Source organism: Podarcis pityusensis (genome assembly GCF_964106645.2).
Source record: "Podarcis pityusensis genome assembly, chromosome: 9".
Lineage (NCBI taxonomy): Eukaryota > Metazoa > Chordata > Lepidosauria > Squamata > Lacertidae > Podarcis > Podarcis pityusensis.
In genome coordinates, this window is record NC_138034.1 from 55945495 (window position 1) to 55972408 (window position 26914).

Here is a 26914-nt window from a genome sequence, read left to right on the forward strand (position 1 = left end):
TGTACTGTCAGTGGGGTTTGTTTGCAGTTGCCTTCTGAATTTGTTTTGCCCTCCCTGTTGCTCCACCAAACACCCATATTACCTGCCAACTTTGAAAAATCTGAGTGGACTCTAGTTCACAAAAGCTTATGCCACAACAAATCTGCTCATCTTTCACAAGACCTTTTTGTTTTTCCTGCAACAGTAGCCCCTCTTGCAATTAACACAGTGCTAGAAAATCTGATATATAAGCTAATCGCCAAATGGTGCCTTAAACCTAGGTTGCAGTCGCCACAACAGAATGTCTAGGTGCCTTTTTTTTGCAGTGAGGTTTATTATTAATTTCATCTCTTTTCTGCTTTATATTTTAAAGAAAAAAACCTCAAAGCAGTTTACCACACATTAAAACATAAATTAAAACAACCCAGAATAAAACAAATTCAAGCTTCAAGGGAAATACTTCAGACATTTTGCTTTCCTTGTATTTATTTATCTACTTAATATAGCTGCCCCATAGCAGAATTACTCTAGGAAGCCAGTGTGGTGTAGTGGTTAGAGTGTCGGACTAGGACCTGAAAGATTAGGGTTCAAATCCCCACTCAGTCATGAAGCTCACTGGGTGACCTTAGAGTCAGTCATTGTAGAAATTAATTGAGGAAGGGGCTGCATAATTTTGAACACTGAATTAACAGTTTATATCTAATGGCAGTACTGTCTACCTGCCCATTCCCACAAATTTACACAGTTAAATTTAGGCAAGCTAAATTATTTTATCTAGTGCTTTATGGGAAAACACACGAAGAAAACTTGATCATACTTGCAGCTGCCTGTTGTGAACAGGTGATAAGCAATGCCAGTTTTTCTTTCTCTGTTCTCTTCTCTCCAGAAGTTCCCCTAGGCCAACTTGGTGTCATTGGAAGGTAACCAAGAACTCCACAACATGTAAACAGATGACTGTGATGTCAAGATTTTTCAGGCATGTGCTTTTCAATAACATAATGGAACTCTATTAACCAAACCTTCTGTTCCTTCAAGGCAGTGGTACTTTGAAGTGGTCCATTAGGGTGAATGGGGTGCTGTCCCACTAACCTCAGTCTGCTCCCAGCTGGCCCTCACTTGTCTGCCTTCTTACAGCTGTCAGCTTCCTCCTCCTTAGTTTCCATATTTCCCTTGTAGAACTCAGCAGGAAAGCTGTAGTGGCTATTGGCTCCATCTCCTTGCTGTTGGCCCTCCTGCCTTCTGCTGTACTAGTCCTGGTTGAACACCAGCCAGCGCTGCTTCAAGCTGTTCAGGATAGATTGCATCCCTCCCTCCCAATGCTTGGCTCCAGTTGGCTGTTTTGTGCAGATTCCAGATTGTACTAAAAGGCAGCCCCACACAAAACATTTTACTCGGTGAAATTGATGATCCACAACAACATGGCATGGCTGTGGCTCCAGAAGAGATTGCAGTTTGTGCATTGGCTGAAGTTGGAGAAAGCCGCTCTGAGCCATAGAGGCCAATCAAGTGAGAAAGTTCAAACCAGGAGTACTACACAATTGTAAATCTGATCGTAATGGCATCTCTCAACTTGTTAGGATACAGTTTATTGGCTTTCAGCCAGTCTTACTGAACTCTTAAACCAGTTCAACACTTGAATTGGATGAAAGAGAGGAATGCCTCTATATTGATGATGCTTCACTCCAAATCTACACGGTTTTGTGTAGATGTTAAAAACCATAGGCTACATGAAGGAATCCTGTGACAGCTCCTTAGCGTAAATGCTGAAGAACTGAGCCATAGCCCCCAGATACCACTTTCTAAATTGGCTGTCCAAGTAGGAACAGAGCCATGGTAAGTGTCGGCATCTTTCGGGGGTCGGGAACCAAGTTGGCTAGCCCCCAGCTGGATCATGCACTTTCAGCCGTGATGATCCCCTGATCACTGGTGCAACGTAAATCAGCGACTCAAAGCCTGAGCACACTGTACCAGCAGAGCATACTGCGCAAACAGAAGTGGCGTGAGGCTTGTGGAAGCATACTAACAAGCTACAGATTTATTAAGCATAAATCAGGACAAAGAAAACATGTCTCTCTTTCGTCTCCTCAAAGAGAGAGTCAGAAACAACAGCTATACATAACGGAAGTTCCCAGCAAACTGTGCTGGTATGTAAACAGACATGTGACATGTAACAATCCCAACAGTAAGATCATGCGCCTAGCTTCCAACCCAGACAATTTATTTTGAAGTTTACTGTTGTCAATGGCAAGAGTAGCCAATGTTGGACTACAACTTCCATCATCCTTGACCATCTCAAGTTGATGGGAATTGTAGTCTATCTAACAAAATTGTAAGGGCACCACCTTAACCACCTCTGGTCAATGGCATCAAAATCACTGAAAAGTCCCCAAGAATGAGCAGGGCTGCAGTTCCAATGTTCTCCTATAATCGTTGGATATCCACTGGACAGCCCAAGGCAATAAATAATCAAATGGAGTCTAATGCCCAACTGAAACGGATCTGGATAATCAGCCCTACAAAGTGGAATAGCACTGTGCCCAGACATGGATTATTGGGGAAATAAAAATCCTCCAGCAAGAAAGTGAATACCATGATACACATAATAATCTAAGCAGGAAATTACAAAGAGCAATGCAGGTGGAAAGCCCGTTCTCTCTGGCTAATGAAAATCTTATCAATCTTCTTTCTGTGACTTCATCAAACATTTTCTTCATCTATTGAAGCTTAGTATTGTAACTACAGTGGCTAGAAAGCTATGATGAAGACAGAAGTTACTGTTTTAAATAACTTCAGCCAATCTCCAGGGTTAAGCTGCACAAAATCCAGATCTTTTTTGCTGTGTATCATGCTGATCAGCCACACTGTTGAGACCACCAATATACCTTTTCCTAATTTCCTGGATTTTTTCTTATTACTCTAAATCCCCCTTTTAGATAGGTTTATGACTGAAGGGATACATGTGTGGCTTAAAAGCTTTATAATTTTACAGCATTTGTGAACTACCAAGTATGTGAACGGTCTCTGGGTGGCGAACTGTACAATTTGTATGCATAATTACAAACTAGCAAATATACGATCACAATTTTAAAAGGTAAAACCATCGCCACCAAACAGTGTAACAAAGGAATTGAAAATATCTGGGAAGCTAAAAAGGTCTTTGTCAAAAGGACACCAGGTGAACTTTTCTGGGGATGACATTCCATAACTGCTGCCACCGTAGGAAAGTCCCTTTCTTCCATCGGACCTCAGAGAAGCTGGGGTGGGGGGCAGAGTTTGAATCACTGATAGTCACATCTATCTTTCTGGTTGCAAAACTGAACTCTCCCTGTGGCTGAGAAACTGGCCGTAAGCTCTTTCCTTCCACTGTCTCGATCACCTTTATTTGTAAAGCTGAGAGTCTTGGGAACCTAAATTCTCACCAACCCAAACCAGTTGTGTGTAGTGTGGTGTAGTGGTTAAGAGCAGTTTGATTCCCCACTCCTCCACATGCATCTGCTGGGTGACCTTGGGCTAGTCACACTTCTCTGAAGTCTCTCAGCCTCACTCACTTCACAGAGTGTTTGTTGTGGGGGAGGAAGGGAAAGGAGATTGTTAGCCACTTTGAGACTCCTTAGGGTAGTTATAAAACGGGATACCAAATCCAAACTCCTCTTCTTGCTGTACTTTGGCGTGGTAGTAATGAAATTGTGAAATCAGGCACAGCCCTACAGATGTGACGTTCACCACCAGATCTCTCCCTACATGTGGCGCTGTGGGTTAAACCACAGAGCCTAGGGCTTGCTGATCAGAAAGTTGGCAGTTCGAATCCCCGTGACAGGGTGAGCTCCCGTTGCTCGGTCCCTGCTCCTGCCAACCTAGCAGTTCAGAAGCACGTCAAAGTGCAAGTAGATAAATAGGTACCGCTCTGGCGGGAAGGTAAACGACGTTTCCGTGCGCTGCTCTGGTTCACCAGAAGTGGCTTAGTCCTGCTGGCCACATGACCTGGAAGCTGTACGCTGGCTCCCTTGGCCAACAAAGCGAGATGAGCACCGCAACCCGAGTTGGCCACGACTGGACCTAATGGTCAGGGGTCCCTTTACCTTTACCTTTAATAAAATTGTGAAATCAGGCACAGCCCTACGGATGTGACGTTCACCACCAGATCTCTCCCTACATGTGTAAAAATGCACATTAGTTCAGGAGCAGAGCTATCATTCTGTCCACAAAATATATGTCAGTGGGCATTAAATTGGTGCTGTTGGCTTTTTTATGTGTGTCTTCCATACTGAGGGAGAAATGATAGTAATAGATTTGTTTCTACTGAGTAAAAGGTTGATGCGGTACCCATTTATTTCTGTCCAGCAGGGCAGTAGCAGTTGTCTCAAACCACTTGCACCATCCCTTTCAAGCTTCGCCGGGGAAAGTTGTGCTGGCTTTTCTGGTAGTAATCTAATACCAAATTGCTGCTGATCAACTGAAAAATTCTGCAGCAATCACATGCTGGTAGGAAGCCATGGGTAAAAAGTTTCTACTTTGTTTTCTGTGAGCATCCTAACATTCTCTTGGCCAATTCACACAACAGGAAGTTGGGACTTTTTAAATTTTCACCCATGCTGTGTTTTTGTGTTTGACTTGTCTGAATGAACTGTGCTTACACTGGCAAATTCCCACAGAAGCAGAGCAGCAATGTGGTGCATATCTAACACCCATCCAAAGTTAGCCAAAAAAATAGGTACAGTTTTTGGCTGTATTGATGCTTTTTATTTTATTCTGAGCAGCCCCTCTAAATGAAGCCTTCTCAGTAAATACGATGTACTGTAAAAATGGAAATTCAGCCCATTTGGGGGTTTGCTCACAGCCGAGCAGAAATGCTAGATGATTCTTTTCTCCTGGAAATGGTTCATTTTTTAAAAAATTCAAAGGCTACAGGAATCTGGGCTGATGATGGATGAAAGTGCTGGCAATGGAAAATGTCAGCTTTGAAGCTTTTCCCACTGTATTTGTTCACTTTGAAATGGGTTGGGTTGATTTTAATACTATTTAACATTTATAAAGTTGCTTGGATGTAAGCTGTCAAAAAGCACTTGCTATATACTGTCGGAATTTACAGTAGATGGGATTTTCTGATAAGGTTGTGCTGGGATAATTTTTTTTTAAAGCAATGGCACATTCCTCCTCCTTTACAGCTTAGCAAATAGAATTGGGGAAGTGTAACTGTACAGGCGACCCTATCCCTGTAGAGGGAAATTGAAATTTATATGAAACAGTATGGTGTTGACCTTTCTTATATTTACCCAGTCACTTCATTCTTTCACAATGGGCCTTTTATGTCTGTAGTTCCATTCTAGATACCTTACAGCTCTAGGAAGCTTTAAAGTTGGGAGATTCCCCTTCCTAATCACTTAGAAAGCAGCACATTTTCTGCTTGACACATTTTGACTATTATACTGCTGTGACCTGTATCGATTATTAAATACTTCCCTATTTATATTGCTTTGCACCAGTTTGTGTATTTATCAGCATTTTAGCTCTAATCCATCCTAGGACATGGGCATGGCAGGGTGGAGAACCACTTTCAACCACCAAGCTGGATCAAAAACTTGCGAAGCTTCCATCTGAGTGGAGACAGCCACCTGTCAATCACTTTGCATCATATGACTTCAGATGCATCCAGTTCTTGCTGAAAGCAGTGGGGTTTGTGTTCGGTGCCAGATTTAAACAGCAAGCCCACCAGCAAAGGAACAATTGGGCATGTACACACTAAGCTGTATGTTCTGTGACAACTGTGGTTGCCATGTCTGATGTCATGTGGCTACTCAAAACTGCCTAGCAGGCTAAACTGGGTGGCTTAGCACCCCCCATAAGGGGCAGCCCAGTAAGGCTGGAGGTTCCTCACTACTGCCATATACAGCAAGTGTTGTACCACTGGACCACAGATGGGGGTTTGTTGGCATCTTTCTGTCTCGAGAGGCAATGGAGTGTTCCTCCAGGGGTGACATCAAACCGCTGCATTAGCAGCACCGAACTGACCTCCCCAGAGTGCAAGCATGGGCAGTGTGTATGGAGGTCCTGGGCCACCTAGACGGCAAGATTCCTCTCTTGGTCTCGCTGATGTGGTCCAAAGGAAAGCAGAGCAATACGTTTGGCACCGGCTTGGCTGCAGGAGTTGCCGGAAAGAGGTGTACAAGGCGGCATTCAACCATCGTAGGGACTCCACTCTGGATTTGGGTAGGGCTTACTCCAGGGGCAGGCAACCTAAGGCTCATGGGCTGGAAGTGGCCCACTGAGGCCGTTGGAGCCGCCCACGAACTGAGCTGCCCGCTCGGCAAGTCCCCGTGCACTGCGCTAAACCAGCACAGCACGGGAGCTCTTTCACCGCTCCGGAAATAGCTTCAGTGCATGTCCAGATGCCAGAAATCGCACCTGCGCACATCCGCAGTGCTGAAAATCGCTTTTGCACATGCGCGATTTTCAGCATCTGCACATGCGTGGAAGTGATTTCTGGCATTGTGCTGTGCTGGCCCAGCCCACGGAGGATCTCCGCGGGAGTGATCCGGCCCATGCCCAGTAAGCCTTGTTGACCTCTGACTTACTCCATAGCCTTTTCTCCCAAAGATGTCGCACAAGGCAGTGGGTATGGATTATTTATCAGGGTTTACTCCCAAAGTCTTTCTCATGAATGAGGATAGCTGCAAGGCAATGGAGGTTAGGTTCAGAGTTTTCCTTCTCTTGGACGGGGATTTACACTTCTGGAAATTGCCCCACAAACAATATACAAGGCCTGAACACAAACTTTTGTTATATGTACCTTCCAAAAGTGTTTTTTAGGAAACAGGTCGAGTCCAAAGCCCATGAAATGCAAGAGACGCAGCCCATGCGCATAACAAATCTGCAATGCAGTGTATTTAAAGATAAGCAGCACAGTAACCATTGATGACAGCTTTTGCTTTACTACATTAACACCTGTAATGGGAGAGAATATCCTTTTCTCACTTAAGTTCTAAATGAATAGAATCAAATTTGTTTGAAAAGGATTGGGGACCTATTCTCGCTTTTAAAACTTCCCTCAGTTAGCTGTCTAATTTCCAGCTATTCTCATATTTAAAGAGCCGGTAAAAGAACAGAGCTAGCATTGAGAACATCTCTGTGGAACTTTTACTGAACTCTCACTAACTCATGATCTTATAGAAATGTATTTGCTGGTTAATAACAGAAAATATTTGCAGGAGTGTCTATGGGGTGCAAAACCTCAGGGAGCTGTGAAGGACAAAAAGAATTTGAAGGAGAGGTCAAACCTGAAACCACGTTTCATTTATTTTTGCAATTTAACTACTATCTATAGTCAAAATTACAGGGGTTAAAAAACAAACAAAATTACTGTATAAGGCAATAACGAACTAAGGCACTACATTATCATTGAATCACAAATCACTTTAAGGCAGCGAACAGGAGAAAAGCTAACTTGCGCAGCAACCAATAAATTGGAAACTGAAGGCAGAGGATTAAAATCTCCTTTAATAAATACTAGTCCCATGTGTCATAAAATGGAGGTCCATAGCGGGAGATTGCAAGCCAGTTCTTAGATGGCACTCACGAAACGGAATACATTATCGCAGCTGCGTGATTACCTACTCCTCGTAAACACCATTTCGCGCAAACCGCATCACAGTTGACCCAAGCTCTGCAAGAGATGAATGTGAATCCAGGAACTGACCAATTGCAGTAAGCAATGGAAGAGGTGGAGTAGAGGGCAGCCGTGCGCACCGGAGGGGCGAGGGCCTGAGTCATGGGGCGGGGGCGAAAAACCATGCAGGAAACCGATTTGGGCCAGGAAAGGGGACTGGGCAAAGTGGGGAGCAGTCAGAAGAAACTCGGATTGGGAAGGAACGCCTTGGAGCGCACGGAAACGGTTGCTGTGTTACTCGATTCGGGAACATGCCCAGATCAATCCTCTTGCTTTAGTTAGGGGAACGAATGGATGGGATTACACAACCACCTTTTCTTGATCGACTGCGGTCACGCGCTGCGACGGAAGATCACTTCCGCAATCTTATGTACACATCGAGAGAAAGGCAGCACGCAGGCGCGCTTCTCCCTCTGCGCAAAGGCTGCAGGGCGCACGAGAGTCTCCACCTCCGAGAAACTCTCAGCTGATCAAGGCTAACTACTTGCAGCCGCGCTTCGCAGGAGGGGGGAAAGTCCGGCAAGTCGTGCGTAGCTCCCTGGACCGAATCATCCAACTGCTTGCAGGGCTTTTGTGTTTCTCCGGCTTCGCACCGGTGGGCTTTGATCCCACGTGGCTCCCGCCTGCTTTTCGCCCAAGATGCACGCTTTCGGTCCTGCTCCTGCTTGCGCGCTTTGGGTCCTGCTCCTCCTGGTTGCTTCGTGGCGGGCCGGGTCGACGGAGGTGCACAGCCTGCAGGGGAGCTGGCGGTTGAGCAACGGGAACGGCTCGCTGGTGCTGGGAGGAGATGTGCCCGGGTGCGTGCACACCGCGTTGCTCCGACACGGTCTCATCCAGGTACGATCTCGCTGGCGCTATCAGCCAGCCAATCAACTTCGGCTGCGCTGGTTCGAAAGTGAGAGTGGCGGCTGCTGGACGCTCCAGCGAAAGGCCATTAGCTACGGGGGGGGGGGGGTGGTGGTTGGTTACCACGTTTATTTGGCTATCGTTGTTGTTCATTTCATTTCTAGACCGCTTTATATTTTTAAGAAAAGAAATATCACGGCGGTTTGCAACACTGTTTTCAAGGGGAAGGGCATGTGTCTATGATCCGCAACAACCCTTTTAGACTGGTTCACACGTGCATACGCCCTTCACTTGATTCCTCAAAGCTCTCGGTCGACTGCCGTGGAAAGCATTGTGTTTTAAACGTGATGTGAAGCGAGCGACAGGAATGAGATGGCTCATTCAGACATGCATTCGCTACTTAATACAGGTACAAGTAATGGGCCTCTGGGTGCGTGCAAACTACACCTATTGGAGGTCGAGTGGAACCTGAAGCAAAAAGTTGCAGTGTGCAGTGCTCTTCTTCATTGCAGCATAGGAAGAGCCCTGCGGTTACGTAGACTAGGCATAGGCAAACTCTGCCCTCCTGATGTTTTGGGACTACAACTCCCATCATCTCTAGCTAACAGACCAGCGGTCAGGGATGATGTGAATTGTAGTCCCAAAACATCAGGAGGGCAGAGTTTGCCTATGCCTGACATCTGTCCCACTTGATCTGTTTCCAAAGTCTGTATCCACAATATCTGTATCCAAAAAGTATCCAAAAGTATCTGTATCCAAAGCCTGTCTTAGCCTCATTGAAAAGAGCAGGAGCAGCTCAGCAGAGCAAAATCACTACCATGCTTTTGCACACTTCCCATTAGTTTCAGTGGGTCTTGCCCAGGAGAATAGAGGTGTGTGTGTGTTGCAACCAGAGGTCAGCAGGGAGCAACAACTAAGACAATATATTTAAGAATGGCGAAAACTGGCTCAAAAACAATTGGATATGTAGGTCCGTAGCATGGTGATTCACTAGACCTGAGTGTGAAGCAAAATGGGTTGGTCAAATCATTATGTTCTCAGTTTCCCACTTCAGCCTTTTTCATTCATTCCATTGTAGCCATTTATGAGGATAATATTTTCAGATAGCTAAGTGCAGAGCTGAGCAAACCCTGGGGCTGCATGTGATCCTTGCACCAATTTCTTGCAGCCCATAGCTTTATTTTATCTGGGCAACTAGGAGGGGAAATTGGGAGGAAAGGGGTTGGTATTGCCTCCAAGCCTGTCCACTTTTGTCTCTGGCCCTACCCATGGTTGTGGCTCTGGATAGATTACCCCAAAAGGAATCTCACCCTTGAAAGAAAAAAAGATGGCTTAACCCTGTTTGATTATTTTTGAATCATTTGCTATTACCACATTTTATTTATCCCTTTTTGGTGCAAATACTTTCTCTCTCTGCATGTACATTAAATGGCAAAGGGGAAAACAGGTGTCCCTGAAGTAGGCCTACAATGCATGTCGTTTCTTATAGAGGTGATCAACCTGTGACTGGACTCTGCCAGTTCAGACTTTAGGTGATGGCCCACAATTATTGAATGCTATTCCGTATATCTACATATAAATTTCCATCACATAGAAAAGTAGTTGTTTTCTGTAAAAACCTTCATTCTAGTTATCACTCTTTGTGTTAAGTGCTAATCAAATTAATTAATGCACAGTAGCAGGAAATAGGATCAAAATGCATATATAGTATTAAACATGAAATATAATCATATGTATAGAGGAATAAGGTTGTTTTTTAAAAAAATGAAGTATTTATACATCATATAAAAATACAAATCAAGCATTAATACTTCATTTTGAAGAAACACTTTAAGAACAATTAAAGGAAACATTTTACAACTTAGAAATAGCACAAAGGCTTAGTTTGCCTAAATTTCCCAGTAGGTCATTTTTACAAATGTAAAGTGCATGCAAGTGTATTTTTGCAGGTGTTGTTCAAGGTTAATGGAAGGCAATGTGGAGATCACACAGTGTCCCCGGAAGTTTTACCTTCTATTGATCCCTGTGCCACCACTTTATTTCTCGCTGCCACCACCCAGGCCCTACCTGGTACAATACTGAGTCCAGTCAGGGTTAAATTGGAACACAAACTTCTGTTTATTTATTGCAGTTTAACAAGCGTGTGGTTTCATAAACGGTATTGGTCAATTACAATCATAGGATGTCTATCCAGACCTATAACTTCCGCTACCTGCCCTCACTGACTAAACCTCCTCTCAGATATTTACTTGTCTTCCTAGCTCCTAACTGTTCCTGACTCAGCTTATTTCGCTACATTAACTCAACCTCCCCACAGACTCTATCCCGATTCACTCCCACTCCAACCAACTCCCAATGAACTCCCCTCTTCTGCCCCTCCAAGGGCTGGTTTTATAGACCCTCTGACTCCACCCCCCTGGGTTCTGATTGGGTAACCTATTTAACTATTTCACCTCCAGTGCTCTCATGCATGACTCACAATTCAGCACTTATCTTGCAAACGAATACATGTGCGTTAAATGTGTGTTGGATATGCTTTAAAAGCATGGTGTGTGCATCTGCCCACAGAAACAAACCTCTCCATCCAGCAAGCTGGAGACCATGTCACAGTTCAAGGACACATTGCAGCCAGGCAGAAGTACTCAAGGAGGGCTTGGGGTGGAGCAAGTGAGGAGTGTGGCCTGGGAAGGAGGACTTGGCCTGGGCTGGATACTGAGGCCCAGAGGACCAAATTCAGGCCCCCTTGCCACCTCAGGCCTGGTAGAGAGTACTGTAACTCTAAACACATTAGACTCTGTGCCAGGAAAAACAACAGCAACAACATAGTTGACCTACATCATAATAACAACAATAATTTTATTGTTGCCCCAGCCATTCTGGGCAGCTTCCAGCAAAGTATAAAAACACAACAAAACATTAAAAAAAACTTCCCTATGCCGAGCTGCCTATATATACTGTGGGGGAAAAAAACAAGTTACAGGTAGGTAGCCGTGTTGGTCTGCCATAGTTGAAACAAAATAAAAAAATTCCTTCCAGTAGCACTTTAGAGACCAACTAAGTTTGTTATCAGTATGAACTTTTGTGTGCATGCACACTTCTTCAGATACACTGAAACAGAAGTCACCAGAAAAACAAATTTTAAATGACCCTGCTGCTATTTATGATAGGAAAATGCCAACATTGTTGTCTTTGATGTTTCAGGTTGCCAGTTCCAGCTGCACCTAACAACCATTCTGTCCCTCCCTGCTGTTTGGTTCTGTCTCTGCCCACCACAGCCACTTCCAGAACCTCATGGCAGTCTCTCTTCCTCGGGTGCATTTCAGAAATTTGTATCAAGCCTTTCTGCTCTCCCTGTCCTTCCGATTCCCTTCCTGGAACTGTCAAAACTGCCCATCTGGTTGCACTTGTTTTCCCCATGCAAGCAGCCTTATGAAATACCAAGTAGTGGTACCTTGGTTTTCAAACTTCATCTGTTCCAGGAGTCCGTTCGACTCCTGAAATGGTTTGAAAACTAAGGCACAGCCACCGATTGGCTGCGGGAGCTTCCTGCTCTCAATCGGAAGCCGCGTCGGGCGTTCGGCTTCTGAAAAACGTTTGCAAACTGGAACACTCACTTCTGGGTTGGTGGCATTTGGGAGCCTATTTGTTTGGGAGCCAAGCCGTTCGAGCACCAAGGTACCACTGTATTTACTCGAATGTAATGAGCACTTTTTGGGGGCCAAATTACATTGCAGAAATGAGGGTGCACATTAGATTTGATGGCACATTTACATTCACCAGCAAATCCTTTTTTGGTTTCAGGGTTTTGAAAATGGAGGTGCACATTTGATGGCGTATTACATTCGAGTAAATAGGGTATATCAAAAGTAACAAAAGCATTAAACAAACATCTTGCCATGGAACATGAATATACATACTTTCTCTAGAGCACAGGAAACCTGTATTACCACGGGAAATTCTTCTGCACTTCCTTTTGGCTTCCGAGACTTAATTTAAAAGCTGTGAGTACAAGTCACAAATTTCTTCTGAGCTCGGTGTGCACTTGGCAGCAATGGTTTTGGGGCGCATGGTGCCAGGAGCTGGTGTTGCTAAAACTGCTGTCCGATATGGTGAGACACCAAGATTACAACTTGAAACATCTTTTTAGGCAGCAAGACCTTTGGCACTCCGCAGAGGGATGGTGAAGCTGTGGCCTTCTAGATGTTGAACTCCCAACACACATCATCCCCCAACAGCATGGTCAATGGCCAGGGATGTTGGCAATTGTATTATAATGACCACTTGTCTTAAGACTATAAAGTCTTCTTGTATAGACCATATAGACTCAGGCTTTTCCCAGTGAAGGATAGTTTGTCCGGGCCCTGAGGCAGGTTGACTCTTGGATAGAGTTTCTGAGCCCCACATTGGGTGACAGATTGTAGGGGGTTGGAATAGATGATCCTCAGGGTCCCTGTCAACTCTAAAATTCTATTATTCTATGAATCCCTTGTTCCTGACACCCTGGCTCCCCACTTAAGAGCTACCCATTGCTCAGTCCTGATACATATCAGTGTGGGGAAACTGTCAGTTTTGAGTTAACAAAAACAGTGGCTCAAAAAGTGATCTAAACAAAACATCAGTTCCTCCTTTACATTAACAGAACAAATACATATTTGGGAAAAAGATATGTTTTATAATGAAAAACAAACTGTTTCAACTTAGATCTGACACTTGGCAAATTTCCCTTGACTTTCTTATAGTGCAATCAATTCCCTGTGTTCTCCCAGCTCCTCACCATCTTATCATGCTATAGGTGGGGAACCTGTGGTCCTCCGGACGTTGCTCGTTTGCAGCTCCAACCAGCCCTTGACCATTGGTCATGTTGGCTGGGAATGGTGGAAACTGGAGCGCAACAACATCTGGAGGGCCAGAGATTTCCCAGCCCTGCTGTAGGTTGTACTAAGAAGCAACACAATAACAGGAAGCAGCACAAGTCACAGATCTTGTGCTAATTACTCTGCAATCATCTCCACAAAAAAAAAAAAATTAATGAGAGCAATATTCCTCAAATTTTCTGCACGTGTAAAATTTTCCAGACTAGTGACTGAACTGGAATGCCCCCCCCCCGAATTGAATCTCCCCCCCCCCCCATTTCTCACATGCTATGATATATGAAAACCATTTTCCAGGTACCTCTGTTGGTTAATTTTTTTCTCACTCTGTATACACTTGGATATAAAGGCAGCCAAGTTTGTTCTCTTGAGCTGGAAGCTGACAGTTCAGAAAGCAGAAGGATTCATTCGTACAAAACCTTAAGGATAATAGAGCATTAAAATGCCTTTTTGAACTGTGTTGTTTTCTAGCTTTCTTTCAGGATGTGGTAACTTGAAATCTTACTACACAACTGTTACCTCACTGGTCAGGGAGGGGGTAGTAGCTCAGTGGCAGAACATCTGCTTTGTATGCAGGAGGTTCCAGGTTCGATTCCTGCCATCTCCAGGTAGGGCTGGGAGAGATCCTGTCCAAAATCTTTGAGAGTCATGGCCAAGTCACCATACAGAATACTGAGCTCTATGGACTCTTTGTCTGATTCAATATAAGGCAGGCTTCCTGTGTTGGTACTTAACAATAAACCAGGCTTTGATTTTGAATTGATTTTGCTCTACTGTTTTTCTGTGCCGCTTTTCGTTTAAATGAATCTCAAAGCAGCTTACAAACAATAAAGAACAATAACATGATAGAACAGAACATTGCAGATACAGCATGGATCATATAAAGTAATTTAAAAATCATCAGTAAAACTTTTGCAATCTATGAAACACTATTAACAAAACAGCAACTAAAACCAAACAAACAAAAAACCCAGCAACTAAAAAAATAAGCTAAACACCACAATTACAGCTAAAATATCTAACTTATGAAGGTTTGTTGTGAAGGAGCAGTGTGCTACTGCAACTGCTTTGTCACTTCTGGTATGTTGTGGTTTGTTAGGGAGAAAGCAAAGATGATGCTTTGCGTTCTTCCGGTGAGTGATGGCTCTCATGAAATACCGTAGTCGAAACACTAAACTTCCTCTGCAGGAAACTGCCTGATCCTGAGTCAGACAATTAGTCCTGCTAGCTCAGTACAGTGGTACCTTGGGTTAAGTACTTAATTTGTTCCGGAGGTCCGTACTTAACCTGAAACGGTTCTTAACCTGAAGCACTACTTTAGCTAATGGGGCCTCCTGCTGTTGCCACGCCGCCGGAGCACGATTTCTGTTCTCAGTTTCAGGTTAAGAACAGACCTCTGGAATGAATTAAGTACTTAACCCACTGTAATTGAAAGCATTTATAGGCTGCTTAATATTTGAAAATCTCTTTAAGTGTCCTATAGCATAAATCAGTAAACAATATTAAGTAAAACAACAATGCAACAGAAAAAGAGGAATATAAAGGAATATTAAAAATAAATAAAAGCAGAAATGCTGAGAATTCAATATAAACACCTAAAATAAAACTATATGAAAGGCACCCTTTTCAGGCATGAGAAAATCCAAAGTCCTCTCTGGAACACATAACATGGACTGGATTACCTTAACACTAAAGTTTCATTATCAGGAAAATAATTTAACAAAAATTATTTCTTACAAAAACCATGGCCGGCACCTGTCATTCAAAGAGGCATTCCATCCTCTGTATTGTAAGATGGTACTTTCTGAAAGAAACGTTTGCATCATCTGAAAGCAATGACAATGTGCTTTTTGCTTCAGAACCTATGGGTAGCATTAAACACTAGTCCTGCTCAGAGTATACCCATGGGAATTAATTGACACGATGACTAACTTATATTCATTCATTCCAGTGGTAGTAGACTTCATTGAGTACAACCCATTGTGGTTTTTCAGTTCATTTGCAAATTTATGTCCTTCTAATTGATTAATCAACTAACATTCATTTGCTGTGTAACAGCCCTAACCCCAGCACTGTTTTTCCTGTTACATTTTGACAGTATAGATATGTTAAAGGTAAACATTTGATATTGGTCCCAGAGGCTCTGGGAAATATACCTATGTCCTAAAAGATCTCAGTCCTCTGCTGGAACAAGTTGGTCACTTGGATCTATCCATGAGGCTCCAGCCTTAGCTCTTTCTCTGGGGGAACTGGCATCAAACCAGAGCACAACAAATTTTACCTCACAGCAACTGACGGTATGTGGTAACATGAGAATTGCTCTGGGCTCAGTGGTATCTCTGTTGGCACTGATCTCAAGACAGACACTCGGTTCTTTTACTTGATGCGGCACAGTAATGTGCTGGCGAGACAAAGAGATAGGTACTTATCCCGATTTATGAATGTGGTAGTAAGCAGTCTTAATGTGGTTCCTTAACCCATCAGTGAGCAGCCTTTGGCTCACAGGCCTAACTAGGCCCAGCAAGAGTCCTAATTTGGCCCATGAGGCCATTTCCCCCAGTCCATGTCCACCTTCCCCATCCCTGACGTCAATATGGGATGCTGGGTAGAGACATGGCTTCAAAGGAGTGCACTCTTGATTATTCCTTGGCAAATGGAGCTCCACCTCAGTGCCATTCAGCTGATCAGAGCAGACAGGGAGCCCCATTGGGATCGGTTGCCCCATCAGGAACTCCCTAGTGCACCTAAGGGGTGCTGAGAGCCATTACTCTGAGGGCTGGTTGCAAGCAAACAACAACAACAACAACAACAACAACAACAACAACAACAACTTATTTATACCCTGCCCATCTGGCTGGGTTTCCCCAGCCACTCTGGGTGGCTTCCAACAAAATATAAAAATGCAATAGTCCTTCAGATACAGTCATACCTCGGGTTAAATGTGCTTCAGGTTGAGCGTTTTCAGGTTACGCTCCGCGGCGACCCAGAAGTAATGGAGCGAGTTACTTCCGGGATTCAACACTCGCGCATGCGCAGACGCTCAAAATGACGTCACACGCATGCGCGGAAGCGGTGAATCACGACCTGCAGACGCGGGTTGCGTTTGCTTCAGGATACGAACGGGGCTCCGGAATGGATCCTGTTTGCATCCAGAGGTACCACTGTATTAAAAGAGGGGGATAGCTCTCAAGCTGCCTTTTCAAAGGACCGCATGTGATGACATCAGGCAGCCGACAGGTGAGCAGCCTGGCCTACCCATCAAAGTTGGCCCATTGGGGTTGGGGGTGGGGAGGAAGGATCCAGCCCACATTATTATTAGTGTGGTATACCTGATCTCTGCTTGCACCATCCACACTGATCTGGGACTGGCTGGGTTTTTGCTCTGCTTTGTGATTTGAGCTTTAGACTATTGAGCCCATTCTGTTCCTACCAGCTTCTCAGCTCTGTGATTTTAAAATGGCATTGTGCATATGTGAGGTACTGCTTTTCTGAATTAAATATGAGGGAAATAGTAGGAAGATGCATACCCAGAGCAGCCAGTTGCTCTTGCAGAGATGAAGGCAGGATGACACAATCACTCCTGATACAGACAGAAGGATTTATCTGCCTTACTACAGGCTGTTTTGAAAGAGGCAGGCCCCAAATTTCATAAGAGCCTTTCATATATTTTCCCCTTTGGCAAAACTACAGCCTGCGTTTCAGCGGTTGTCTTCAAAGTGGGTATTTTAATTTGCTTCTTATAGCACACTAGTGATCCTCTCTGGTTGGCAAAAGGTTTGGGGAATGAACACTCTAAAAGCTTTCTCTGCCTTTTAGCCTTCAAAAAAACAAAGTCAAAGATTAGTATATATAATCCTCATTCCTCTGTGAATTGTCTGGGAGGAATTAAGTAGCTATAGATACAATTAAATATTAACCTGCTATGCAGACGACAGTGGAGTCATTCTGAAAATATCCCTAATACACACCGTAGACAAACACACATACTGAAGAGAATGATTTCTGCCTCCTTAGTTCCTACAGTAGTGCTAAATATTCCGGTAAAGAGGTTATATTTAGCACAGGCTCACTAAAATATGCATCACTCTCTCACATACGTGGGTTGGCTAAAGGTTTTCTTCCCCTCCCCCTTTTTTCAAAACTCAGGCTATCTTATTAATTGTTTTCAGGCAAAAAATGTACTTGTTTGCCTTCAAAAGGCTCCAGAGTTCTAATGCTGGCATAATGAGGATTAAAATGTTGGGATTCACCGAGTGTGTATTTCCCAACTCTTTCCTTATTAATGCCCCGCCTTTCAGCTTTGATAAAGGAGATGAACTCTTATTTATTTAATACTTGCTTTTGTGAGTTGGCTTAGATGGAGAGAATACTGTGGTGAGGTTGCAGTGGAAAAATGAAAAGAGAGAGGAGGGGAAAAAATATGAATGAATGGTAGACATTCTGCAAATGTCCAGGACCATTTCATGGGAATGAATCAACATGCTATGTAGAAGCCTGATAAAGTTTATAGGTAATAATCTGCCTCCATTATAGATGTTAGTTTCATTGCAAAGTTTGGTATAGCTGAACAGCAGAGGATTCCCTGTTGGAAAAGCAGGAAAAGAGCATTCTGGCTTGAGCATCTAGTTGCTTCACGTAGATGCTCAGCAAAGAGGTTCAGAGTCCCCTCCCTGCATGTTTCAAACCCTAATAACCTTAATAGTAGTGTGTCCATATATATATTGCAATGGTGCCTTTTAACAATCAGCTTTTTAAAAATTATTTTGTGTGGTCCATCAATAGGATCCTTATTACAGATTTAATGACCTGGCCTACGCATGGATATCCTTGGATAACTGGACGTACAGCAGAGATTTCAAAACTCCCTTTGATATCAGGTATGAGAATGGCATGTTATGATACAAAGATTTAGGCTGTACTCCTAAGCACACTTACCTGGGAGTTAGTCCCTGGAGCAGACTAGAAATGGATGTTGCTCAAATCATTTCTCAATGTGGGTTTTGTAGGTCTAGGTCTGTCTGCATGTTAGGCTGGTCCCTTCTCAGTTTCTCTCCTTTTTCTAGTGTGATCCTTTTCCTTGACACATCCAGGGTTTAGCTGTAGGTTTGCCACATTTTATACTAACCACAGGGTTCTCGTCATTTGCAAACTCACTTCAAATCTAGGTTTCCAACTCGTGATCTAGCTGGAAATTTTGTTGAGCACAGTGGTACCTCGGGTTAAGAACTTAACTCATTCCGGACGTCCATTCTTAACCTGAAACTGTTCTTAACCTGAGGTACCACTTTAGCTAATGGGGCCTCCTGCTGCCGCTGTGCCACTGGCGCGCGATTTCTGTTCTCATCCTGAGGTAAAGTTCTTAACCCGAGGTACTATTTCTGGGTTAGCAGAGTCTGTAACCTGAAGCGTCTGTAACCTGAAACGCCTGTAACCCAAGGTACCACTGTATCAATCATGGTTAACAAGTCAGCGCTGAAGGAAAGACAAGGGAAGGCTAGACGGAATTTGTAGGAGTGAGGCAGGACATGCATGTTCCTAATGATGACTTTGGATTTTTCAGCCGTGTTTCATCTGCACCAGATCATTAAGGCAGTGGGTTCCCTCATATGTACTCTGTTCTCTTTTTGTAGGACGTGGCAAAAAGTGAGTTTGGTTTTTGATGGGGTGGATACAGTAGCACAGATTGTGGTCAATAATGTCACTGTTGGGAGGACCAACAACATGTTCAACAGATACGTGAGTATTCTCCAATTTATATATTACGTGTTTGGGAAAAGTGATTTGATTTCTCCCAGTTTCAACTGTCTTTAAGCCTTGGCAGCATCTAGGCAATCCTGCATAGTCACCTGAAATCTGGTAGTACCTTTTTTCTTTTGTAAAAAGTATGGGCTGTATCTGGTGCTGCTGTTTCGTTTGTGCAATGGGATTTCCCTTTCCTCCTCTTCTCTCCCTTATCCCAAGCCTTCTGTACATCCTGAACATCTGCCCCAGAGGGTTTGGGTGCCCTCCAAAGGAGATTTTGGGGTTTCATGGGAGGAAGGAGAAATCCCATTGTGCAAGTAAAATTCCACTCACACAGCGTTCGGCTACGCTTGTTTCCCACTGTTGAAATACCAAACTTTGCAGTGAAGCTGACATTGCCTGTTACACTAATAATTTATTATTTGTACTCCACCCATCTGACTGGGTTGCCCCAGCCACTCTGGGTGCCTTCCAGCATATATATATATATATATATATATATATATATATATGTAGCAGAGTGTTCTTTTCTAAGCTAAACAATCATTCCTCATTCACATTGTTCACGACTGATCATACTACCGTATTTTTTGCTCTATAACACGCACCCGACCATAACACGCACATAGTTTTTAGAGGAGGAAAACAAGGAAAAAAAATATTCTAAATGAAACAGTGGATATATGATTTTTGTGGTTCATGCTGTGGCCACAGACATGTGATCTGATGGTGAGTTTGGGGTAGCCCAAAAAATACGGTACTTTGAGGACATTCAGGACTATATTGTAGAAGTGCAAAGGCAGCATATGAAGAAAAGGAATAGAGTTTATACTTGGAAGCATTTAAGGCTTTTGATGAAGGCAGAACATACATGAGTACCATATTTTTTGCTCCATAACACTCACTTTTTTCCTTCTAGAAAGTAAGGGGAAATGTCTGTGCGTGTTATGGAGCGAATGCCTACGGATGGCAGGGGGATCTGCTGCAGTCGTGAGCAGAGGATCCATGGTTCCCCTTCCTTCCCTCCTCCGTGGCTTGCTTTGAAACAGCAAAGCGGAAGAAGAGCCGCTTAGTGGGGAGAAGAGAGGGACAGAGAGCCTGGTTACAAAGCACGGATCCACATGGATCCTCAGGATTTTTGGACTGGGTCACCCCAAATTCACCATCAGATCACATAGCATGTCCATGGCTACAGCTTGCACCAAAAAAATCATGCACCCACTGTTGCCTGGGGCCGCAGTGGTGCAAAAACGTGGTTACAAAGCATGGATCCACATGGATCCTCAGGATTTTTGCATTGGGCTACCCCAAACTCACCGTCAGATCACATGTCTGTGGCCACAGCATGAACCACAAAAATCATACATCCACTGTTTCGTTTAGAATTTTTTTTTCTTGTTTTCCTCCTCTAAAAACTATGTGCGTGTTATGGTCGGGTGCGTGTTATAGAGCGAAAAATACGGTACTTGACACAGAAAGAGCATAGATGAGTACATACGTCATTAAAAATGTACATAAGTAATCAAAATGCATAGCAAGACCTCCCTGCTCTCTTGAGTGCTGTCTGATGAGGATAACCAGGTCTCACAGTGGCCAAACTTTGCTTGGAGAGGAGCTCATACCCGTTTTGCTCCTTCCTTGTCCTTTTAACATAGTGCAACAGCTAAGCCAGAGTAGCAGATTGTGGTTAAGGAGGAGTCGGATGACATGCTGAGCCAAACTTTGGCTTGGCTTAGCTTAGCTTCTGTGCCACATTGTTCTAAAACGACCAGGAAAGAGCAAATTGGGTGCAAGGTCTTCTCTTGGATACAGCATGTTCGTGCAAGTCATGGTAAGTTATAGTTTGGCTTACAAGGTCATAGTGTACAAAGCCATTGCGTGTCATTGCACAATGCGCTGCTAAGTAAAACCAGGTCAACACAACTTGAGACCCAACAGCTTAATGCAACACATCAGCCTTGTGTTGTAGCTTCCAGGCAACTGGTCTGTTATTGCAGTTTCAGGTGGTATATCAGTTTCCGAGCAAGCCTCCATGCATGGTTGGTGGGGCTGAGGTTGGCTTGGTGGTTGGCTGCAAGTTGTAAATGTATGGTTTAAGTAGGGTAAGGTTGGCTCTGAATTATCACTTCACTTGCTTTCTTTGTTCAGAGGACTACTCTAGTTGTGTGAGCAACTCCCCCTGACCTGCAGTCTCAGGGATCTCCGCAGCTGTTGGAACTTCCACAGTCTCTGAAGTACAATTTAGAGCTTTAAAGTTTTGCAGAAATGACCATAGCGGTGAATCCTGAGGACTCACTTCATAAATTTATTACATTGCTCACTCAGGTAGACTGTTCCTGTAAGTGAAGAAAGCAGTGTTTGAGCCAGAGCCCAGGGTGACTGAATCAATGCTTCAAGGATGCTGCGTTTCAGATTCTTAAATATACAGAGTCTATAATGCATCTTTCCCCCATCTTTCCCTGCTTCAGAGCTTTGATATTACCGATGTGATCAAGGAGGTCAATGCAATTCATGTTAATTTTGTCTCGGCTGTTTGGTATGCTGCAGAGCAGAGTAAAAATCACCAAGCATACAGGGTGCCTCCGGAATGCCCTCCACCTGTACAGAAAGGACAATGTCACGTTAACTTCATCAGAAAGGTAAATAGCTATGTGCATGAAATGTCAAGAGTCCAGTTAGAAATTATGGTGATATAATCAAGGGGATCTTGAAACATGGGCCTTGTTAGGTAATTGGACCACCCCCTTTAAAAATATATATTTCTCACTTACGGGGTGTGTGTATGTATATTTCTGTGTGTATACAATCACATTGCTGAGTAGAGGAATCTTGTAATATTTTAAAATGCAATGTAATGTATTGATACCAATATAAAACAGGAAGCAGCCTGATTAATTTTATTGAGAAATATATATACAGTCGTACCTTGGAAGTTGAATGGAATCCATTCCGGAAGTCTGTTTGACTTCCAAGACATTTGGAAACTAAAGCGCTGCTTCTGATTGGCTGCAGGAAGCTCCTGCAGCCAATCGGAATCTGCGGAAGCCCTGTCAGACGCTCGGGTTCCAAAGAACGTTTGCAAACCTGAACACTCACTTCTGGGTTTGCTGCATTCGGGAGCCAAAAAGTCTGAGTACCAAGGTGTTCGGGATCCAAGGTATGACTGTATGTGTAAACTTTTAAAAGCTGTTTTTATGCAAGAGTGGTAGCAAACAGATTAATAGCTAGAGAACAAGTAAATTGTTATAAATAGGTGAGACCCCACCCTTTGGAAACTTGTCCCAGGCAATGCTCCTTGGAATAGATGTTTCTGAGCAAGAAGAATCTAGGTGCAGGAGCAGCCAGCATGGTTGCTGGATGACAGATGTCGCTGGTTGACAGGTTCCCTCATCCCTGACCATTGGCCATGATGATTGGGCTGAAGGGAGCAGGAATCTAGTAACCCCTGGACCATGCTGGACCCGGCACCATGTTGGCAGCTTCACAGGAGAAGTTCCGGCTACAATTGTTCCCTGTGGCTGCATCCATCCAGGGAATTTAGCAAAGCGGGAGAGACCAGAGTTAGCTCTGAGAAGCGCCAGAATATGCTGGCAGGGTTATGAGGCATCTTAGCCAAGCAGCTTTCTGCGCGTTTGCTGTTTCTCATGTGCTGAGCTACTTACATTGTGTAGCTCTGACAGCTCTGGAAGCATTAGCTAATAAGAAGCCGCGTCTCATTAAGCTGTTGTGAAGGGGAGCTGGGTCTGTTTGGACACATCAGCAGAAAGCTTTTAAGCACCGCAATAATGGGAGCCAGGAATTTAATACAAATTACTGTTGTGTTTTCCGCTCTGAGGTGATTGGACAGAGCAATCCTATGCATGTTTAAGTCCAGCCTTGTTCAGTAGCAAATGTGTTTTAGGACCACAGCTTTTGCATTAAAAAGGAACATCTGCTATTTTGACTGTGATGTTATTTAAGCTGTTACAGTTAAGATATAACATCCCTTATATGGTATCTTCTCTCTTGGCAATGATGAACCCTGTTAGGCAGGGGAAGGGAACATTGTAATTACAAATAAGACAGAAAGAAACTTGGTTGTGAATGTAACCTTACTATATAAAACAGGTGTGGGGAACCTGTGGTCTTCCAGTTGTTGCTGAACTACAACTCCCATCAGCCCCAGCAAACATGGCCCATGGGAGTTGTAGTTCAGCAACATCAGCAGGGGCAAAGGTTCCCCCACAGTATAAATACTGCTATTAAATTAGATCAGAGGTGGGCAACTGGCAGCCCTCGGCCTCATCTCATGAGGGTGGCGAAGGGGGGAAAACAGGAGAAGGGATGTGGCAGAATGATTCAGCCCTCAACAACCACAAGAAAAGGTTGCCCACGCCCGAATTGGATCTTTAAGTAGGCTGCGAAAAAGGAGCTGTTTCTGTAACAACAGTTAGTTAAAACATGGTGGGGGGTCATCGTTCTGCTCTAATCTAGAATGTTGTATCTCTCTTGGGTTGGTTAGAAATTGGTGCGGGGCTGAAAAACAACTTGCAACAGCTGTAGTCCTATTTTTAGAGCAGAAGATGCTGTGAGAGTGGCTTTGGCATAGTGCTGGGCTGTGTACATGTTTATGATAAGAACTTTTTTTAAAAAAGAGCGTTGGATCCTTGAAGGAAATTCGCCGTCATGCTGGAATATGGATCGAGATGTTTCCTCTGGGAGGTTTCTTTGTGGTCCCCTCCCCATATCACACTTTTATCATAAGAACGTAAGAAGAGTCTGCTGAAGCAGGCCAGTGGCCCATCTAGCCTCACAGTGGCCACCAGGGAAGCCCACAAACGACACAGGAGGACAACAGCAACTACACGTCCCTTTTGCAAGGAACGTGGGTCAACGCACATGCAAGAGTGGCCATAGCTCAGTGGTAGCATCAGGACCAGTTTTGCCATTAGGTAGATTGAGATGACTACCTCAGACAGCAGATACCAGGGGGTGAGCAGCAGTGGTGGCAAGATGTGGGAGAACATATGTGCCATGTGGTCTCCTCTAGCACCCCTAGGATAGCCTGTGGTCTTCGGATGCAGTGCAGAATGCTGCCATGCTGCCAATATTAAAATAATATTCCAGCGCTATTCTGGTCAGCTTCTGTACATAGAATTGAAAGGGGGCAAAGCAACATAGAAAGCTGCCTCATCCCGAGTGAGTCCATGGGTCCATATAGATCAGTATTGTCTGCATGAACTGGCAGCGTCTCTCCAAGGTTTCAGACGGGGCATATCTAGCCCCATCTGGAGATGTTGGGGATTGAACCTTTGCTGCTATGCAAAGGAGATGCTCTATCACTTGGCTATGGTTGTACCCCGGAGTAGGGGAGCAAAGTTGAAAAAGAAAGGAGGCGTGTTGTGGCTGCACTGTGTCAGTATTTCAGCTGAGTGCTTTTGGGGAGGCAGTGTCCAATAGCATCCTGCTATGACATCATTGGACCAAGTTGGGTGAGCCTTGCCCATGATACTGGCGCATGATGCAGTCCTGGCCTGTTCACTTGTGGGGTTGAGCTGTGAGCCTCGTAGAACCTTTTATTGGCATCACATACAACATCCAAAACAAATCAATACAGAATTACCACTTCCCCAGTGGCACAAAACATCTGCTGAAAGGAAGGAGGCAGAGCAGTCTATCGTCACATCTCTTGGTCTCCAGGGAGATCAGACGTCTTCAGAGTATTTCAATGACAAAAAAGAACTGTGAGCCGTGTTATCTCCCTCCCATTCACAAATTACCACCTCTATTTATTTTACTTTTATTTAAAAGATATTTTTAACTGCTCTTCACCAAAAAGATTCCAGGGTGGTTACTGCCCTATCAATGAGATTTCTGGGGGAGTCTGTGTTAGTGGTCCCCCAAATGTATGGCTTATATCCATCAGAAGCTGGTGAGTGTCAGAGTAAAACTGGAGGACTTGCCCTTCATGGGAATCTGATGGATATAGATATATATTATTCTGGCAACTTTTTCTTAATGGCACTTGAAAGCTCGCTTCACACTTTTTATTTCTGAAATTGTAAAGTCTGCACACGATGACTTTATCATCTAATTTCCCCATGGAGAACATGCCAGAATCACCATGTGCAGACTTAACAGTTAGTCTTTAAGGTGTATTAAGTCTCTGGGTTGTATTCAGCTACGTTTTACTCAGAGCAGAGCCATTTAAATTCATGAACTTAAGTTACCCTGAAACCTGTAAATTAGGTCTGAGATTGCCCTTGTCTCATCTTTAACAATAGCCTGTTTGGACCTGAAGAATGGCCGCCCATCAGTGTTAGTGGTGAAGTAAACAGATCTTTCCATTTTGAGAGGGCTGTTTTCTAAGAAATGAATGTCGCTAGTGTTAATAACCTAGAAATAGGTGCATTGCCTGGTTTACACTCCTTGTAACTTGATACGTTGGCAGGCAAGCCGATTCCCTGGGATACGGAGAAGGAGCTAGGCGAGTGCAGTGTGGGTTGCCAAAATTAGTAAGGCTCAGCTGCCAGTTATTAGGATTACAAATTTAGATCTGTAGGTCACTATGCAAAACTTTAACAAGATCTATTGTATGTACATCTCCAGGGTGGGGAGTTCTGAGGTCAAGTCAAGACATGTCTTCAAGCTGTGGTCAACAACTTGTTTTGCCCTAGACCACCACCCTGGAAATCTTAACATGAACCAAAACTAACTTTCATAGCTCAGTTGTATGCTATCCACATAGCTTGCATATCATTTTACTCAAAGCTGCTGGTGTATGTGGGACTGACTCTGTGATAACCTGATGCATTACCCAGCCATACAGAAACTGCTTTCCATGGCTTCAGCTCATTCTGCCACAGTCATCGTCAATTTATTTATATACTGCATCTATTTATTTTAATTTGTTGTTATTATTGCTATTATTCATATTCATATTATTTTTATGTGCTTACCACTTTTCCTCCAAGGAGCTCAAGATAGCATACATGGTTCTTGTCCCCCTGCCCATTTTGTCCTCACAACGACCCTGTAAAGTAGGCCAGGCTGAGAGACAGTGACTGGCCAAAGGACACACAGTGAGCTTTGTGACAGTGAGGATTTGAACCCAGCTCTCAAAAAAATCTAAACACAGTAACGATGCATATACAATACCGGTACATAAATTAAAATATAATATTGCTGCAACGTAATGCTAAAATCCCCACAAGTGTTCATTTAACCAACAGATCAAGGAAAAGTACCCAGTAACGTCAAGTCAAAAAATAGCCCCAAAGCAGATAGCATCAGTATTGAACATTCTCCCCCTCCTAGTCTTTTACATGCCAACCTAAAAGGCTGGAAAGTCTCCTTACAGTTCTTCCTCTGGGAGTAGCTCACCTGTGGAGTCTTCTAGGGTTGGAGGGTAGGGCAAGGCAAGTGGAAACAGCAATTCCCCTGGTGGCAAACACAGCCTCTTTTCTCTTCTCGAAGTTGAGGAACTGCAGCCACATGGGCGTGGGTCAAAGATGTGGGCCTTTTCTACCTGGCCGTTCTCCTAGCTTCCAGCATGGTGTTGATCCAGTGGTATGAAACAGACCGTTTGCTGTTCTTATGCAGTTTTGACATCCGAGCATTACTGCAATGATATGGGATGAGGCCAGGGAATAGCATCTAGGAGGAATGAGTAGAACCTGCAACTGAACGTTGGAGCTCTCTGCTCAGGATTGCAGCTACACCATTTTACAAACACATACATTTTAGGAATATCTAGGCAGGGTCAGGTTGGGGGAAGCTGCTTTAGAATCTTGTTTCCTCTGTATAGGAAAGCAACCTTTCCGTGAAGCAACCT

General features: G+C 43.9%; 1 protein-coding gene and 1 long non-coding RNA gene across 5 annotated transcripts in view; one reads left to right on the forward strand and one right to left on the reverse strand.

The window, feature by feature from the left end:
• Positions 1-383: 383 nt before the first annotated feature.
• The window catches only part of MANBA (mannosidase beta), a 65099-nt gene continuing 38568 nt past the window's right edge, over positions 384-26914 (forward strand). The window contains exons 1-4 of one of the 4 annotated variants that reach the window (XM_081020289.1): positions 384-955; positions 18142-18236; positions 18990-19095; positions 21570-21740. In XM_081020289.1, the coding sequence (XP_080876415.1) occupies positions 19081-19095; positions 21570-21740 (186 nt within the window). In that variant the 5' untranslated portion in view covers positions 384-955; positions 18142-18236; positions 18990-19080. Of the gene's footprint in view, positions 956-7348; positions 8480-8683; positions 8898-18141; positions 18237-18989; positions 19096-21569; positions 21741-26914 lie in introns of those variants that run through there. The other 3 variants (XM_081020286.1, XM_081020287.1, XM_081020288.1) reach the window with 3 other exon arrangements.
• LOC308485086 lies at positions 24644-26910 on the reverse strand. Its single transcript, XR_013990333.1, has 2 exons — positions 26464-26910; positions 24644-26144 (listed from the first exon to the last, which is right to left on the reverse strand). It is a non-coding gene; the product is annotated as an uncharacterized lncRNA (long non-coding RNA).